Here is a 20,179-nt window from a genome sequence, read left to right on the forward strand (position 1 = left end):
GTAGTCTGTTTTTTTTTTTTTTTGCAAACAACCAATTTATTCCCATTCGTTTGATCCTTTTTTTTTTTTTCCATCCAATTTTCCATTCCTCTCCTTTCCCATTGCATTTCTTTCATTACCACATTCCTTATCTTTTTAAAATTTTTACATGTATTATCTTTACCTGATCTTCCTCTTTCACTTAGGTATTATTTCCACAAATAGTTATATTTGCTACCATTTTAAACTGTATACATGATTGTAAATAAAAGTACATTCTGTATATAAGTCTTCTTCCTTATCTTTCTAAGCATATTTTCTTTCCTGCCCCATTTTGTTTTGGCTATATTGATAACTGTATATGTGTTAGTATATTACAAAGTATCACTGGGGATGAATGGGGGTTTCGGTCAAATTGCACTAGGAAAAGAGGAGCACTGTGTAAATGGCTTAGAAACAATGGGTCTGTATAACCTGGAAAACTGCTGTACACCCACTCCTTGTTTAGTGACCGAGTTCCATTTCAGTGACCAGGTCATTAAGCAAAAGGGTTCCTAATGAACACATATGAGAGAGAGAGAGAGAGAGAGAGACAGACTGCGAAGATCACTGTTTGCTGCTGTCTCATTCAGATAAAGTTTTCTAGTACAGCTACGGCAGTGATACTCTCATTATGGCATACGTTGTCAGGTGCACGAAATTTGGTCAGAAATGCATGCATTGGTTGGAAAATGAATTTTTTGATTACCATTTAATTACTCATATTTGTGAATAGTCACTCATCAGTGTAGTTGCTAAACGAGGAGGTGTACTGATTTCTGTGAAATTTGTTGGGTTTACTCCTCTCATGAGAGTCTAACTTAATTCCAACATTTCTTCTGCTCTAAAAGAAAAGTTGTAGATAAGCATACATTAAGCATCCATTTCCCCCCATATTACATAACGGAAGGGCAGATACTCACTTTTCTCAAATTGGCAGATCAATATGAGGCAGCTACTTTCTGAGCTAAGAATTTGACATAGCCCTAATTTTCACTACAATTCCATTCCAGTATGATATAGTTTCCCCTTTTTGTTTATGACAAAGTATAATAATATTGTCCAAACTCTAAAGCTCAGCATGTATACCAGTCAAATAATTAGTGTTCATAATGGTGTCATTTCTTTGCCTTTAACGATGTTTTCCATTTGGAGCTCAAATTAAATCAAATGGGGAGGTCTCATGTTCATAATTCTATAATGAATGTAATTGCTGACTAAAAAAGTACATGAAAATTTAACTTTGTAAACATACTTTTTAAAAGCATTTATAAAAGAAGTTTTACACTGCTGAGAGACTTTGCAATCAGGTATGAAAAATATAGCAGGACATTGGATTTACAATAGTATTTTGTCTCTTGGTCTTTTACTTTAAAACAGTGTCAACAAATGTTAATGGCACAATCTAGGTAATCCGGTTCTAGACAACTAGGCAATTTTCAACGTGCCAATCACTTTAAAACAATACAGGCATATGCAAAAGTTGAGGCAGCACTGGTCCAGTTGTATATTTCAGTGAAATTGCACCACCTTTACAGGATACAAAGGTAAACAAATATATTTTTGCAAGTCTAAATGTATGCTATTTTGTATACAGTCGTTTACAGATTCAAATTAAGAAAACAGTGAACATGGCAAATACAAAAATTTGGACAATCCTTCAGTCTATCCTCTGTAACACCTCCTTTGGCAAAAATAACAGCTTCCAAATGTTTCCCATAGGCAACTAAAAGTCCTTCTATTCTTGTTTTTGGATTTTTTTCCCCAACTATTCCTTGCTGAACTCTTGTAGCTCAGAAATATTAGTAGGTTTCCTTGTATGCACTGCATATTTGAGATCTCCCTACTAATTTTCAGTAATATTTAAGTCTGGGGACTGGAAGACCTCTCCAAAACTTTTATCTGTCTTTTTTCAAGTACTTCATAGCTGATTTGAAAGTATGTTTTGGATCCAAAACCTTCTCTACGTTCCCATCTCCAGAGTTAGAAGGGACAGATTTTGGACTATCTGTATATCCTTAAATTGCTTGCAAAAAATGATTCTGTAGTAATTGTTTTTTGACATAGAGTGTCTGTATTATATGTTAATGGATGTAAAAGCAGCATGATACTACAGAGGTGCCTTATAACATCATCTGAATTTTCTTAGGAATGACAGAGTAACCAGTAATTATAGGGCATTCTGTCAGTCTCATATGTGGTAGGCCAAATCTAGTTTGTTTGTATATTTCAAATCAAAGTCTAATGTTTACATGTATCAGTTTGCCTATGGGGCATAAACTGATGGTTTTTGTACCAATGAGTATGTCTGAAAGAACTTTAAGAAAAATAAAGCACTCTGTTTTCAGTTGGGATTATCAATGGACATCATCCACGCTAGGCAAAGATTATTCCACATATACAGTATATCAGAAGGAAATAAAAGTAATCAAACTTATGAGTCTCAACAAGTTCAGTGGAAAGCTAATTAAGTGTAAATTTATTTGTTGGCATGGGTTATAGTATCATTAGTATGCTGATACACCTGCAGACAGAAGAGTCTTTGCACAAATTCATCTTGCCCAATTGTGCCCATTCTTGGATCAGGAGGCCCTACTTGTTGTCACTCGTGCATTACCTCTTGGTTAGACTACTGCAACATGCTGTATGTGGGGCTACTCTTGAAGACCACTTGGAAGCTACAAATGGTCCCTGATGCAGTAGCATGTGAAGCTATGGCATACCTTAGTACACCCATGTAAACACCACTACTTTGTGAGCTGCATTGGCTCCTCATAGACTTCCAAGTCCAATTCAAGATGTTTATCACCTGTAAAGGCCTACATGGCTAGGTTATTTATGGGATCGCCTTTCTTCAATGGTATCTGCCTATTCCACATGCCCTAAAAAGAAACATCTGAAGGGACCTAGAAAGGGACCTTAATTGTGGTGCCTGCCCTTTGGAACAATCTCCCTCCCCTCAGTGTATGGTTGGATCCAACCCTGTTGGCTTTTTATAAAGGCACTACAAACTTGGCTCTTTCTGTGGACATTGGAACCAGGACAAGTGGAATTTCTGCTTGGAAGGGTGTAGCAAATGTGAGTCCTTGATCACCTACCAGTGCTTGTTTTCTGATTTTTTACTGGAATTGTCTATTGTTTTTGTCTTGACTGTTGAAGAAACAAACATGAGAGCGAAAAGTGGAATACCAGCTATACCTCTTAACAGTGCAATGTTATGCAGGTTTATTTGGAAGCAATTCTTAACTATTTTCAGTGCTAATGAATACATAAAAGATCACACATAACCAAAATAACCAAGGGCCTCAAATGAGGAATGTTTTGAATGCTTGGGGTGTTTTTGAAAACTAAAATGTAGCTGACTGGAAAGAAAATTCCAGAGTGTTCCCCTGCCCCCAGTTTGAGGGGATCAATAAGAACCTTTAAGCAATGTAAAAAAAAAAAAAATTCCAATGATCCAAAACATGGAGAAAATAGAATTTGCAATCTTATTGTTTACAATTAACACCTTGATAAAAGGATACATTTGTTCTTGAAACACACTCATGATTTTTCTTAAACTTATAAAGAGAAATATACCAGTGATATTCAAGTTTTAGAATTTATTTTGTAAAATTGAGTATTCCATATGGTATTAATATGTTCAACATGACATAGAGAATACATTACTGGATATTATATATAAAGCAGTTTATTTTAGTACCTTATCTTCTAAATTAATTGAACTATCATGTTCCAAATACTGGTTATATTATTTCTGCTGCTGAGCAAGTCAGGTAGATTACTAATTCTAACAGCTTTTAGCAGAATTCTATTAACATGAGTTCCCATATTGTATTAGGAAGAGATATTTTGCAGATATACCAAAAGTTTAAATACATAATTATTACAGAGAGACTGGAAGGAAGATCTTTCTATGGTAGAAACAGATACAAAATAAAATCGAAAGTATTACAGTGTTCTAAATCAGAGGTATATACCCCAGCTTTAGAGACCATGGTTTTTTAAACCTGGGAATGAGAAGCAAACTTCAGAGCTTTCATAGGTTGGCTTTGAAAGTTCAATCTGTTACTGTAAAGCATGATTTCCTGTACTGGAAACAGACATGAGATTTAATGTTGATTTACCTTGGATTTTAACCACAAGGAAACTAACATTAAGCCACAGGCTCTAGGAGTAACAACAACAAAAGGCTAATTTCAATCAGGACTAAGTAAAGCCAACTCATAAGAAAAAGAGAAGTAGTATACATTATTGCCTTTATAAATGATGTTTTTTTGAAGATAAATTCATATCCAAAACCAGGGTGTTATATATAAACTTCACAAGTGAAGATCCTTGTAACTATATGCCCATTATAAATATTCTAAATGACAATGCTAATATTTTACATTCAAATATGAGAAAAATAAAAAATGAGGGCACTATGCTTCAAAATATTGTATCTGATTCTACTAAAATGTCAGGAAAGAAATTAAACTTGATCATTTTTCTCTGAAGGAAAATTAGTAACTATACATTCATACTCTGTAATCTGCTTTACTCTGTTACACATGCTCAGTCTCCAGCTGGGTTGTTACATCTTCAGCAACAGAAAAATATTCTGATGCAGTGCTTTGGTCACTAGCAGTGGACACCTGACTTACATCTTCGACATCAGGATCTGAATTTGGTGTGCAACTTGTTTCATTAAGTATTGAAGGAGATCTACGTTCTTGGACAGGCAATGGTTGACTTTCTAAAACATCGCTATCTTCATTATGTTCAATGGAAACTGAAGTGCTGCTTGCAGATGAATCACAGACTATATTTTGCTGAGGAACAAGAATACTATCATTTTGAGATTTTAGACATGTGTCCATGGAGAATAATGAAGAATGGCATACTAATGTTTTTTGTTCATGATACACAGGTACATTTTTTCTGGATGAAACACATTTCTTTTCAAATGCATGTTTTGATTTAAATTCTGATTTATTATGTGCATACTGAGTTTTATTAAAAGGCACCACTGGAAAAATCAAAGTCTCATTATTTCTGAAACCTTCTTTGAAAGGATGTATACATGGAGTATTCCCTGCCGAAGTACAATTATTTGAAAAGAAACTTCTAGGTATTGATGACTGCTTTGAAATGTTTAGTTTAGTTGTCTGAATGCAATTATTTTCAGAAAGCAAAGGGGAGGAAAAATGTTTTCCAGTAACTATGTTTGGCTTAAAACTGATGGCTGTGGTAGTACTAATAGTAGTAGCAGCAGCAGCAGCAGCAATTGTAGTAGAGAAAGCTGAAGAGATGTTCCCATTTATATTTCTTATGTTGCAAACTTTGTTTTTAGAATTTTCCAGAATGGAAGTGGACAACACTAACTTTTTTTTTTGGAAAGATGAAGCAGTCGATACTGCAAAGTTGGCACCAGAATTTGAAAAATGCTCTGTAACGCCTGTTGAGACTGGCTTTGAAGTCTCCTTTGGTTGTATAGCTGTCTGAGATACATTTGGGTGCGCAATAAATGCAAACTGGGTTTTAGAAGGATAAGTTTCTACATGAGTTGGCAAAAGTTTTTCTGTCTTAAGACATCTATTGGCATTTTCCAACAGGTTGGTTTTCTTGGTGTCATTTTGAGTGTCTTTTGTATCTAATATATTCAAAGCACTATCTGAGCGACAAAAATTGAAGTTTGGGGTTTGTGTTTTGAATGTAAAACCAAGGGAATCAGACAAACTACATCTATTGGCACTTTGTCTTTGTAGCACTTGCATTTTTGATTTCTTCTGATTATTTGCTTCAGCACCAAGGCAAAACAAGCCAGTTCCTGAAATTGCCTTTTTTGAAAACCAAAATTTTGGCAATGTATTTCTTTTATTTAAAGTTTCTGTCTGTAATTCATCTGAATTTACTTCACGTTTCATGTAATGTATATAACGCAATTCCTAAAATTGAAGAAGACATCATACTTATTAAAAATTTCTCAACATGATCAACTGGTTTTACAATTATCTTCTGCAAGCATTTCAGATTTATCTAAAATGTAGCAGGCGATTGCACTTAGCCAACCTTGGGTAATCTCAAAAACGTTGGGCTAGGCTGAACATGGTTAATATTTGAATGAGAGACCACCAGGAAATCCCAGAACTTTAGGCTATAATGGAAGCTGGGAAAAAAAAAATCCCAAAAGGTAACAATGCTAAACCACTTCTGTATTATTACAAAAAAACCCAAAACCCAACTACATGACTACATGGAGTGCCCATGTAGTCAACAGGAGTCAAAACTGACTTGAAGGATTCTTTACTGTATAACGTGTTACTAAAGAAGTATCCAAGTATAGAACACTGAGCAAAAGATAGGGTTATATTAATATAGGGTGAGTCATGGTTTTTCTGTTTTCAAAATGTGATCCAAGCAATGTGGGAAGTATATGTGCTTTGTGATGAAAAGAGAAAATATATGAACATTTTATTGGGGTCTGTCTCTACATGCACAGTCACTCCAATTCTGTTGGGAGGGATAGTGTCCAAACAGATACCACGAGCCCTTCAAGTACACAAGCCACCCAGTTTATATTTGAAACAAATGACAAAAGCATCAAGACGAAACATGTAATCTTACCTCATGACTCATGTTTCGAAATTTAGTAGTTGCTGACACTGACATATACTGAGTTGGAATATTCCTGCCATTTTCCAAAACATCTTCTCCCGGCACTGGCTAAAAGTATATATGTTTAAATTAAAAACTGTTTTGATAGAGCAACTGAAAAATCTGCTACCATATACTACATGTGGTAACTTACACAGAACATATCTTGTATAGTTTTCTTATCCTCCCATTTGTTTTCAGGGCTTGCAGACATAGAAGGTTCACTATTTCCTGAAGGAATGTCAGCTTTTAAGATGAAAGGTAAAATAAAGAGTTTATTTTCTTATACACTGATAACAGTATCTAAGTGAAATAGATTTAGCTACATTTTCCATGTTTACAATTAGTGGGGCAACTGAAACATAACTGCAAGCAGGAAAAAGATCCCTATTTATAATAAAGAAAAGCTTTAAAAACAAATATGAATCATTTCAATAGCTGTATCATCCTACCTTTCAGCACATCCAAGTTAACTTCAGTGAGAGTCAAGGCTAAAATATCCTTAACTATAGATTTGGTATCTAGCTGTATTTGTTTGCATTCTGGCTGATCTTCATGACCAGATGCCATCTGCATCAGGTCAAGTTGAGTCTTCATTCTGAATGACAACAACAAAGATATAATTATAGGAGACTCTGTCTTGCTTAAAAAAAGGAGCAGCAGTACATAAAAAACTCTGCATGTGTAGAATACAGTACAAATGAAATGCTTAATTAAGAAACTTATCTGTGACATGGACAACTGACCTAAATGAAATAAAAGAACTGTTAGTGAAAAACAAGCTGTTTTTTTTAATCAGAAAAACCCATGGGTAGGAAACTAGTAAAAAACAAAACAAAATTTATAAAGCGCTCAGGGAATAGGAAAAATAAACCCCAGAAAACCACAAGATGATATTGAAATAAGGTAAGAGAGGATTAGCAAGTCAAACATCAGTCAAAGAGAACAGCTGCTCCTAAGAGTACTGTGCAAAAGTTTTAGGCAGGTGTGAAAAAATGCTGTAAAGTAAGAATGCTTTCAAAAATATATGTTGTAATTGTTTATGTTTATCAATTTATGAAATGCAAAGTAAGCAAACAGAAGAAAAACCCAAATCAAATCAATATTTGGTGTGACCACCCTTTGCCTTCAAAACAGCATAAATTCTTCTAGGTACACTTGCAGACAGTTTTTGAAGGAACTCAGCAGGTAGGTTGTTCCAAACATCTTGGAGAACTAACCACAGATCTCCTGTGGATGTAGCTGCCTCAGATCCTTCTGTCTCTTCATGTAATCACAGACAGACTCGATGATGTTATGATCAGGGCTCTGTGGGGGCCAAACCATCACTTCCAGGACTCCTTGTTCTTCTTTATGCTGAAGATAGTTCTTAATGACATTGGCTGTATGTATGGGGTTGTTGTCCTGCTGCAGAAGAAATTTGGGGCCAATCATACACCTCCCTGATGGTATGGCATGATGGATAAGTATCTGCCTGTATTTCTCTGCACTGAGGACACCATTGATCCTGACCAAATCTACAACTCCATTTGCAGAAATGCAGCCCCAAACTTGCAAGGAACCTCCACCATGCTTCACTGTTGCCTGCAGACACTCATGATTGTATCGCTCTCCAGTCCTTCAGCCAACAAACTGCCTCCTGCTACAGCCAAATATTTCAAATTTTGACTCATCAAGTCCAGAGCACCTGGTGTCATTTTTATGCACCCCAGTTCCTATGTTTTTGTGTATAGTTGAGTCGCTTAGCTTTGTTTCCACGTCAGAGGTATGGCTTTTTGGCCACAATTCTTCCATGAAGACCACTTCTGGCCAGATTCTCCGGACAGTAGATGGGTATACCTGGGTCCCACTGGTTTCTGCCAGTTCTGTCCTGGCGCTGCTGGACATCTTCTGATGTCAAAGGGAAGTAAGCATAATGTGTCTTTCATCTGCTGCATTAAGTTTCCTTGGCCAACCACTGCGTCTACGGTCCTCAAGGTTGCCCATTTCTTTGTGCTTCTTCAAAAGAGCTTGAACAGCACATCTTGAAACCCCAGTCTGCTTTGAAATTTTTGCCTGGGAGAGACCTTGCTGATGCAGTAGAACTACCTTGTGTCTTATTCCTGTGCTCAGTCTTGCCACAGTGTATGACCTGTGACATGAAACTGTCTTCCACAACCTCACCTTAATAGCAGAGTTTGGCTGTTCCTCACCCAGTTTTAAGCCTCCTACACAGCTGTTTCTGTTTCAGTTAATGACTGTTTCAACCTACATATGAAATTAATGATCATTAGCACCTGCTAATGTTAATCATACACCTGACTCTAATCCTACAAGATCCCTGACTTTGTGCAAGTGTACAAAGTGTGCAAATATAAGAATTGATGCTGGTTTGAAGCCAAAGGGTATGGCTTCACACCAAATATTGATTTTAGATTTTTCTTCTGTTCGCTCACTTTGTATTTTGTAAATTTGTAAATTGATAAGCATAAACAATTACAATATATATTTTTGACAGCATTCTTACTTTACAGCATTTTTTCACACCTGCCAAAAACTTTTGCACAGTACTGTATATAATTTGGTCAAAGAAAGATAAGTTATGCAGGGTAAAAAAGGATCATGTAATAGAAAAAGGAATGTTATCTTTCTAAGGTAACACAAGATAGGATCTGTCATAACCAGTTTGGAAATTGATGGCATCCATATGCCAGCAAGTGCTTTCATCTGATCTGTGATCAGTAAAAAATTTCATATATTTACTTCATATTTTTTACGTTGTGAAGAAATGTTTGTTTACCTGATTGGCAACTATACCCAATCAAATTTTAAATTATATTAACTATACAGCTGATATTACCATTCCACGTAATAAAGTAGATTTCTTGACTTAGGTTGAATGGTTTAAACATAAATCATAGTCAGAATTTGGCCATAGTTATGGAAGCTTGCTATTTCTGACTTTTTCAGAATAAAAATTTTACTCAACATCCCGTAATAACATTTGTCTGTAAAGGCAACAGCTTACACTTTTACTTGTCTCAAAACAGTAAGCTCCAATACGGAACATATTATTATTCTACTTGAAGTCAATAAGCATAATTTTTTTTGCAAGATGTTTCACTTAGTATAGTGAGAAATATTTACACAAATCAGCACATAAAAAAATCTGATAAGAAAAGCCAGATAGTAAAATATCTGGTGATTATATTTTTTAAAACCACAAAATTAATATTCATAAATATTATATGCAATTATATGCAATTAGATTTATGCATAAGATATCTTTTCATGCCTATAAATACTTCCAAGATTTTACAATTGCCTAATGCACATAATGCTAACTCAACCTTAACTTCTTACCTTTGGTTCAAATTGCATGCAATCTGTGAATTAAGAAAAATGAAAATTAAGGTACTTTCAATTATTACACGTTACAACCTACCACATTATCAGAATATTTTTCAGAAATTAGATAATTAACCAATAGTTTATATGGATTATTTCAGCATGTAAAAACAAGAAAATAAATTTCAGAATATATGTGATATACTACTTGAAATGTGGATTTCCAAAAGGATTCTAATGCCTACACTTATACAACAAAATCAAACATGACTATTTTGTTTCTAATTCTAGCAGCCAAAAAATGTCTATGTGCTGAACTGCAGCAGAAATCTACAGCCTACAGTTTAAAATAAACATGTTTTGCAAGTCCCATACACTTTTATGTTAGTGGAATTGTCAGAATTCAGTTCAACTGAGCCCCCCAGTTTTATAGACTGAAAAACATTTCAAAAGCCCAAAGGGCAAGATTTTATAACTTTTTTTGCCTCAGGGTCAACCTCCTATGAGGTGGAGAGGCAAAATACAGAAAAACCTTGGTCCCAGTTGGAACACTCTAGCAATGGACTGTACAGAGTACAAGTATCTGTTGGTATAATCACTTTGGGCCATGAATCTATCTGAATAAATACAACAATTAAAGTACTGAAGTACTGAACTCAAAAGTAAATAGAAACATCAACAAACGATAATCTTAGAAAATATAAAATATTTTAGCTATCCTTTAGCACATGCACAACATTACAATTAAAATATATTAATTGTTACTGTTTTAAACAACATGGATAAACAACAAATCATTATATAGGAAATCCAAAACTAAATGTGTTCACCTCTAAGAAACGCTGGGGATCACACTCATCTAAAAGCTTTTCACAGTCGATCAGAACATTTTCAACTGTTTTCTGGTGAGCTTCTTTCATATTCTTCCATATAAGATGCTCCTTCTCTTTTCTTTTTTTCTGGCTTTCAAGGTTTTCAAGTAACTCTTTCTTTCTTGTTTGCAAAACATTACAGAGTTTTTCAAATTCAGTTTTAATCAACTCCTCTTCATTCTGCATTAGGTCCTAGAGTAGTAGTTAGATTTAATCAAGAAATTTAGACTTCATTTACATTTCTCCAAGGTGCACATACATGATGTGTAAATGACAAGAGAAAATGTATGAGCACTGAAATACTCCTGCCTATGAAGTCAAAATACCAGCAAGCAGTTCAAAGCACTAGAATTTTTTTTTTTTGTGCTTTCAAGTCAGGGTTGACTTCAAAAACAAACAAAAATGTTAAGTCTGCATGTGTGAGGTGGGCAATCTTTTTTTGACTTTGGGATTGCAATTTCTTTCTGAGCCCAGCCTGGGGGAAGGGGGTCACAAGAGACACTCCTAATGATATCATCCTATCACTGTAGTGAGTGGGGCAGAAATTTGCAGATATTTAAAATGTTTTAATTTGTTCCTTATCCCCTACTCCCCCATCACTATTCATAAGGGCTATTCCAGATTTTTAAAAGGTAAATCATGAACCTTAACTCTATGCAAGCCTGTCAGTACCCACCTCTACCCAACCAAAAAATGCAAAATTTGCCAAAGGTTGGAACATTTCAAATCTCTCAGGGGCTCTGAGGACTTCAAGCAGCCCACAGATTTCTCACTTCACTCTATCATTAGGTTGCAACTCTGACCAAAACTGAATGCTGTAAGGACAGCAATTTTAGAAAACAGAATATATTTTTTTTTCTGATGAAACTGCCTTTGAAAATAGTAAAATTAGACAAACAGACCGGACCTTCGTGGGAATGTTGATTGTTTATTATTAAGGAAAGTAGATAGTTGGTGGATTTTACAAAATGAGATAAGGGTAATATGAACCAGACTGTGTGACTGTAACTATGGAGAGATAATTGGAACTAAAGTGTTAAAGATAGAGAAAAGCAAAACAGAAAGAAAGAAAAAAGGAGAAGCCTGCCTTTTACTTTCACCCTAATAACTGGCATACTTTCACTTTTCATAATGGCAACCACAAGAAAAGCTGCAAGATTAGGAGAAGGAAAGAAAGGTTCACTATAACAACTTATCAATAAGGGTATTACACCAGATTTATTGCAGAAAATGAACTTGTTTTCTTGTTCTGGAACATATTAATCTTGGAGATAATTTTATTAAATGGGTAAGATCAATTTATACTTCACAGAAAGCACAAATCATTTTTAATGGAGAACTAACAACACCTTTTGAGATTCAAAGAAGGACAAAACAAGGATGCCCACTGTCTTTACTCTTATTCATTTAAGTTCTTGAGGTAGTGAGTAGAGACATAAGACAGGATGAGAGAATCATGGGAGTTAAGATTAAAAAAGAAACTTGTAAGTTAAGAGCATTTGCAGATGATCTGGTGTTAGTTTTGGAAGATCCGCTAGAGGAGTAGAAACATTAATGAGAAAATTAAAGTACTTTGGTATGCTAGCAAGTTTTAAGACTAACAATCAGAAGACAAAGATATTAACAAAAAATATGAAATTAGAAGATCAGATAGAACTGATGGAGAAATAGGTTTTAAGACTGAAAAAAAAAGTAAAATGCTTGGGTAATACTATGACAAATATGAATTGTATGTTATTTCAAAATAACTATGTTAAGACATGGAATGAAATTAAGAAGGACACATTAAGATGGGAGAAATTAAAATTGTCACTATTAGGAAGAATTTCTGTGATAAAAATGAATGTTTTGTCTAGAATGATATTTTTGTTTCAGAAAATATCTGTTTTGACAACTGATGTACCATTCAAACAATGGCAAAAAGATATATCTAAATTTGCATGGCAAGGGAAAAAACGATGAGTTAAATATAAAGTGTTACAAGATGCAAAGGAAAGAGCAGGACTGGGTTTACCGGATTTGAAATTGTATTGTTGCAGTTTGTTGTTTGGTCTGGATGAAAGAATTGATGTTGCTGAGAAACAAGAGACTTTTAGAAGTTAGAAGATCATGACCTGAGATTTGGATGGCATGGATACTTATGGTACGATAAAGTTAAAATTAATGTGGATTTTAAAAATCATTTTATCAGATGTGCCGTATTGAGGATATAGAATAGATATAAACCCAGATTGTGCCTGAAAACACCTCCACGGATCTCAGCACAAGAAGCATTCCATAGAAAAGAAACAGCAGGCAAAGACAAATGGTTAAGGTACCAGGAATTATTGGAAAATCATCAAGAGGAATATAAGATTAAATCAAGAAAGCAACTAATAACAGAAGGATATAGTTGTCAATGGCTCTCCCATTTACAGTTATCAGAAACATTCACAATGGATGAAAGGACTTATGGTATGGAGCAAAGTAAGACAGAATTTGAAATACAATTGCGCACCAATGATGAACATGTATTTGCTAAAATGTATAAACTTTTGTTCAAATTTGAAACAGAGGAAGGACATGTTAAAGAATGTATGATAAAGTGGGCTAAGAATTTTAGTTATGTATTATATTATATATATATATTTTAATATATTATATATACATAGTTTTATTTATATATATATATATACGTATGTATGTATGTATATATATTAATATGGGGACTGTCTCACCCCCATCACATCAACCCGTCCCATGTGGTCAGGCAGAGAGGGCATGTTGCGGACCCCGTCAGTGAGAGAATGTTGGCTGGTGGGCCCCAGGAGGAAAGCCTTCTCTGCTGTTGCCCCTGCCTTTTGGAATATTCCCCCCCAGAAGTGCGGCAGGCCCCTACCCTCCCGGCTTTCTGGAAAGGATTAAAGGCTTGGCTCTGCCAGCTTGCCCAATCCTGGGGGTGGCTGGTGCCTTGATGACACTCCCTGAGTGACTGCCAATTTTACATCTATCCTTGGATCTATTTATTTTTTATTTATTAAGATTATTGTATATTGTAATTTGAATTGATTTTAATTGTTCTGTAAACCACCCAGAGTCATTTCAACGAGATGGGCAGTGACAAATTTGATACATACATACATACATAAAATACAGATGGATCAATGGGAAAATATGTGGTTAAAAGGGTTGAAATTTACATTATGTTATTATCTTAAAGAGAACTTTTATAAAATGATGTATTGTTGGTACATGATGTCAGAGAAATTATCTAGAATATATAATGGCATTTCAAATGTATGTCGGAAATGTGACCAACATGAAGGGACATTTTATCATACTTGGTGGACATGTAAAAATGCTAAAAAAAATTGGATTCAAATACATACATTGATACAGAGAAATTTAAAGATTAATATTCAATTGAAGCCAGAACTTTTCCTTTTAGGATTGATGGATAAACAGAAAAAAGCCACGGAGGATTATTTCAATACAGGCAGTCCCGGGTTAAGAACGTCAAGTTACGGAAAACTCATACTAAAAATGGTGGATGGCGTTCTCCTTCCTGGAGCTGACAAACCACTGAAAGTACACAATGTTTTCATGAACCACAGAAGCCGTGCGTTTTTATTATATAGCCTGTTTTCAGTGATTCATGAAAACATCACGCAGCTTCAGCAGTTTGTCGGCTCCAGGAAGGAGAGCGCCATCCGCCATTTTTAGGAACAGGCTGCCTGTTTGTAAGTACGAGTTCCAACTTACATAAAAATTCATATGTTCCCAAGATAGACTTAGGAATGGAACTCATTCTTAACCTGGGGACTGCCTATATATAATTATTGAGGCAAGATTACTATATGCACAAATATGGAGATTCAGCACTACCTGTCATGGTGGGGTCAGATTTGGAGTCAGAGGAGGAGCAGTTAGCTCCAGAAGTGCCCAAAGACAATGAGCCATCAGCTCCAGAGGCACCAGACAGACCTCTGCCTGGACAGGCAGAGGAGGTGGGGTTGGCTAGTAATCAGCAGAAACAGCTGTCCCAGCTCTCCAAAGATGAAGGAGTGGAATTACCCCGCCCTCCCAACACAAGAGCTTGGTGGGCTCCAAAAGAGTAGAGCAAAGTGCTCTGAGAGATTACTCACAAGGAAAGAGTCTTGCCCTGCTAAATGAACTATACCAAGGTTGCTTCTATTAAAATGGAAAAGTAAATTGACGACAACCATCTGTTAACCCCTGCTCTGTGCACCTTGATTTTGGACCTGTGAACCTCAAGACCTCAACTCTAGACCCGGACTGGCTGATGAACCTTGTACCCAGTTTAGACCTTTGGACTTTGCCTGACTACTTTCTCTCTCTGCCTGCTACTTTGGACTGTACTCACTAAGGCAAGCTTGCTAAGTATTGGGACTTGTTGCTTTATTATGTGTGTGTGTGTTTGCACTTGTATTTACTTTACCAGCCATTTCTAGTAAAGTGTTGCAACTACTACTTTGTATGTTTGTGTTGGCCTGGAACAGGACACTACCTACCATGGAGGAATGGCTTATGAAATTGATAGAACTTGCTGAGATGGTCAAACTGACTTCTTTGAATATCTACATTTATTGGTGATTGGAAACCCTTTATGGACTTTTTGCATAAAAATGAAAAAAAAATGAACGTGATTTATGGTTTTGATGATTAGACAGGATAAATTATAGAAAGAAGAGAGTCATGATTTAACTTTAGAGAGGTTAAAATATAATTTTATATAATTTGTAACTGTTCTGAAGAATATCCAAAGCTACTTCTTTATACCTTTATATCTTTGATACTTTTTTTTCTACTTTTTTCTGTTTTCTTTTCTTATTGCACTTTTAACTTTTTCTGTTATTTCTCTCTCTTTCTTTTCTTTTCTGTTCTAATTTAATTTGCATTAGTTATTATTGCTCTTAAAACTTTTAATAAATATTATATATAAACAGATATATAATAACGACCTTTTCTATTTTTCCATTGTCTTGCCAGTGGTTAGTAAAATCCCTCTCTTTGGCAGAGCTACAAATGGCTATTCTTTAAAGGACACCAGAGCTCTAGAGAAACAGGGTAGGAGCAGAGCTTTTTGAAGAATGAGAAAGGAACAATTCAGACTCTGCCATGGGTATATTAAAATCAGTTCGAATTACATTATTCTATCATGTGATTGATGCTCTGCTTGCATCTGATGCCCACTGCTGTCAAGTTCCTATCTATCTTACCTACAAATTCCTATAGCATGTTTTTCTATGTATTATGGCCCATATTCAGTCTGTGTCTAAATCTATTATTTCTTATAAAACAGCCAATAAAGATGCTGGTCCAGGCCCAAGTCATCTTTTGCTTTGATTACCGCTGCTTTATTTTATGCAGTCTTCCTTTGCCTTGGTTCCTGTCCACCAGAATCACCACCAAAATCATTCTTTCTGTCCTGAATATACGATGTTCCTCCTTAAATTCATGGCTTCTAATGCAGTTGTAGATCCTGTATACATTCCTTGTCCTTACCCTCAAAACTCACCAGTCAATCCGCTTTTATCTTTCCATTTATACCCCAAGATATCATTCTCCTATGATCTTTATTTGAAGCTCCAACCCTCAGTTGTCTACATGCTTCTACTCTCCAACAGGCCTCCATACCTTTTCCTTTTTTTTCCTCATTCAAATAATATTCAACTACAACTAAGTAATGCAAATACTCCATATTTATGTTTGATCTACTAACTTTTTTTTAATGGGTGTGGAGCTTACAAGTAGGTTTTTACATTGTAAACTCTTTGGAGCAGAAACCTGTCAAATTTATTCTTTGTAAAGTACCACATACACCAATGAGAAGACATGCTTATGACAGAATTGGGAAAAAATACTTTCATTGTATATATGCACAAACATAATCTATTGGTAAAATATTTTTCTCAGCAACCTCTCAACTTGCTAATTCATCTTACCTTTTCATCTTTTGGAGATACTGATACTTCCTTCATCAGTTTCAGTTGCAATTCTCTTATTTTCTTCACGTTACTAAAGAACGCTAGCTGTAGAAAAGGTAGTTTAAAAAGTTAAACCAATCTGAGATGCACAAAACTTTGTGTAAACATCATTTTTAATTACTTCAAACATTTTGCTTAAACTAAAAGCTATCAACAAAAATGTTTTCCAGCTTTAACATTAGTATCATATTGCTTGGCTAATACAGGAATATTTTCAGCCTAGTTTAGATTTCTGAAAATTATATTCAAAAATAGGAGTGTATTTCCTAACTTTATCTATTATTTGTTAGAATTCTGTTTATAAGTTACAATTTTAATTAAGATCCTCAATCACACTTATGTCCTACTGAAATCAACAGAACAGTTTGGTATGGTGTAAATAAGAACTACTGACTTGAAGGAAAAGTTTACTTCTTTTGCTTATTTATTTGGTGCTTTTGAGTCAGTGTTGACTCCTGGAGACTGCCTGGACAAGACCCTGCAGTTTTCTTGGCAAGGTTTCCAGAAGTGGTTTGCCACTGCTTGCTTCCTAGGGTTGACAGAGAGTGACTGGGCCAAAGTTACCCAGCTGGCTTCATGCCTAAGCTAGGGCTAGAACTCACAGTCTCCCAGTTTCTAGCCTGGTGCCTTAAACGCTACATCAAACCAGCTCTTTTGCTTATACTATGCATTTTTATTGCTGCAAGCCAGTATGGGAATAAATAGAAAGATGGACTACAAATACAACAAAAACACCAGACAGATGGCAATTAAATAAGATGCTATCAACCATTACTGAGTGAAATAGGCACAGAGAATTTAAATTATCCCTTCCTGGTTAGATGGTTTGCTGCTTATCTTTTGTTCTTTTACAACACACTGAGTAATTCATCAGCAGCGATAAATGTCAAATACTTCTAGGAACTGATACAATTTGCTTGAAAGGTAATAATCCTTTGATAGAATATTAATTACAACTTATGAACCTATCACTCTCTCAATGAAGTTTTGTTCATATTTTATATATATGTACATATAGATCTATATGAATGCCTGAAGTCTGCTGGTCCATACCACCTAGGCATACTAATCTTTGTATAACATGTAACCGTTATGATTGAATAGCCAGATCTTTTCAAATTAGGTAACAGCTGTATTTGCACAAGGACTTTACTGTATATATTTTATACATATATCCTATGTAATTTTGTATGCCTGACACACTAATACACTAAATCAACTGTAAACAGATTACTAGTAAAGAACTTGCTCCAAAACCGTGTTTTCTTCTCATTTTTGAATGCTTTCTTATGCTACCGGTATTTGTTATTCTAAAAGGTTCAACTACTTCTCAAAAGCATTTGTTTACTAGTTCACGTGTGGGGTGTGTAGTAAGATCACAGAGAAATCTATTCTCTTATACCAGGCTTTCCTGGATCCAATTCTCTTCAAGTGGGTTGGGCATTACAGGTTTTTTTTAACACTTCTGGAAACTATCTTACATACTCCTGCAACTGCATGTATGTTGGTCTCTTGGGAGGCCCGCATCACTTTTTTAGGCTGTTCCAGGTTCCAACTTAAAAGGACGGAGGCGAGCACTCCAGGGCCGTTCCCTCCCCTCCCCAGGAAAGCGCGTACTTTCTCCTCCTGGTACACCGTGTCGATGAGGTTGACGGAATGGAAGACTCCGTGATGGTCTTCCGACACGCACTGCCCGCAGCCCCCACGACGGCACATCCGGCAGTAGAGCTGCAGAGGTCGCCCCGGGTGCTTCTCGCAGAGACCGCCCAGGGCAGCCAGCTGTGGGGCCAGAGCGGACGAGGCCTCCTCCGCCGTCGCTTCCGGGCTCGGCTTCGCCGAGCTGGCAGCCCTGAACAGCTTCACCACCTCGGCTAGCGTGGTGTTGACGGGCAAAGCGGAGGCCCCTCCGTCGGAAGGCACCAAGCAGAGCTTGCGGCACAGCGGGCACAACAGGCTAATCGAGCCTCCGTCCCGTGACGCGCGGCCCGGAGCCCGCGGGCTCTCCTGGAGCGGGTCACGGCTTCGAGGAGAGGGCCACCATACGGAGGAAGGGGAAGGAGGCTCTGCGACGCTGGCGGCTTGGTTGAGGCACTCGACGACGCAATGGCGGCAGAAGTTGTGAGAGCAGACGGGCAGCGTGACCGGATCCTCGAAGAGCGACAGGCAGACCGCACAAGTCAGGCTGGCCTCCATTTGCGCATGCGTTGCCAGAGACCCTCCAAACGAGGGTCGGGAGGGGAGTTTGTTCGTAGCGCGCCGCGAGTTCTAAGCAGTCCCTCCGAGAAAGAAAGTTCCTCTCCTTTCCCTGACTCCCCTCACGCTTCCGCCTGTAAACAAACGCCCAGCTTCCCTCCAGTTGTCATTTACCGAGAACTACCATTCTCGGACCACGTCCCGCCTCCTTTTCCCAGTGAAAGGCCAATTAGGAACAAAATGAAACCGGTAGCGTCCGAAGTCCTTTCCCTCCCGCCTCTTAATACCATTCCAACGGATAATTACTTCAGATTGGCAGTATTCTCCGCCAATGAAAGTGCAGGCTCCACCTGTGAGCTGAACGGAAGACGGAAATGAGTTGGAAAGAAATGGCACGTCTAGCGGACTCTGTGCTTCATAGCGTCTTCAGCGAACGGGTCGATGGCGTCCTGAGACTTTTAAAAACTGCCTTCCTCACGAAGTGCTAAATGGATGGAGAGAACTCGGAATGCCGTACAATCCTATTCATGTCCTTTCAGAATTAAGCCCCTGTGGGTTCTGGTGATATGCTACCACTTGAATAGGTCGAATGTTACTGGAAAGAAAAGTCTCCCTTCTGTTTTTTGTAGCAATATAAAGGCTGCAAAAGCTATGATTTTCCAACCCCCCGAAGCTTTAAAAACGAAGATGTCAGTATATGCTGCTCAAATTAAAATGAAAGGTTACAGATTTAGAATAAAGAGGCATTACAAGAGCAGAGATCAATGTCTATTTCAGTATATGAATTTCAAAAGGACCCGGTGGTCTCCTTCGTTCTTTATTATTCCTCCTTCTGCTTGCATTTTTTAAGGTTGTGTGTATGATAACATCTAGATGATATCCATGTAACTGCAAGGGAGTTTATTGAAGTACTGACTGCATTTCTAACTCCTACTCTACCTTGGAAATGAAGCAGAATAGGGGTTCCTTCTGCACAAGAAGTAAGAGAGGCAGCATGGAGAACAGCTTTTTTGATGATGCTGATCTGCTGGCACTGAAGGAACTGTTTTTCTTCTGCCATCCCTGGTTTTGTTTTTCCTTCCACTCAGGTTCAACTTTTGACTGGGAAAATGACCATACACTGTTCTTAAAGTGGGTTGGGGT

At 36.8% G+C, this 20,179-nt stretch overlaps 1 protein-coding gene across 1 annotated transcript; it reads right to left on the reverse strand.

Annotated features, from left to right (window-relative positions):
* Nucleotides 1–1,260: 1,260 nt before the first annotated feature.
* LOC103051988 (uncharacterized) lies at nucleotides 1,261–19,252 on the reverse strand. The gene is made up of 8 exons (XM_007436337.4): nucleotides 18,461–19,252; nucleotides 16,802–16,888; nucleotides 10,815–11,048; nucleotides 10,000–10,022; nucleotides 7,110–7,255; nucleotides 6,812–6,903; nucleotides 6,628–6,726; nucleotides 1,261–5,948 (listed from the first exon to the last, which is right to left on the reverse strand). Exons 1-8 carry the CDS (start codon nucleotides 19,034–19,036, stop codon nucleotides 4,566–4,568), a joined length of 2,640 nt encoding a protein of 879 aa, XP_007436399.1. The 5' UTR covers nucleotides 19,037–19,252; the 3' UTR covers nucleotides 1,261–4,565.
* Nucleotides 19,253–20,179: the final 927 nt, after the last annotated feature.

The sequence above is a fragment of the Python bivittatus genome, unplaced genomic scaffold (genome assembly GCF_059951505.1).
Source record: "Python bivittatus isolate LINGU-HERP-01145 unplaced genomic scaffold, Pbiv_v1 ctg000070_np1212, whole genome shotgun sequence".
NCBI lineage: Eukaryota > Metazoa > Chordata > Lepidosauria > Squamata > Pythonidae > Python > Python bivittatus.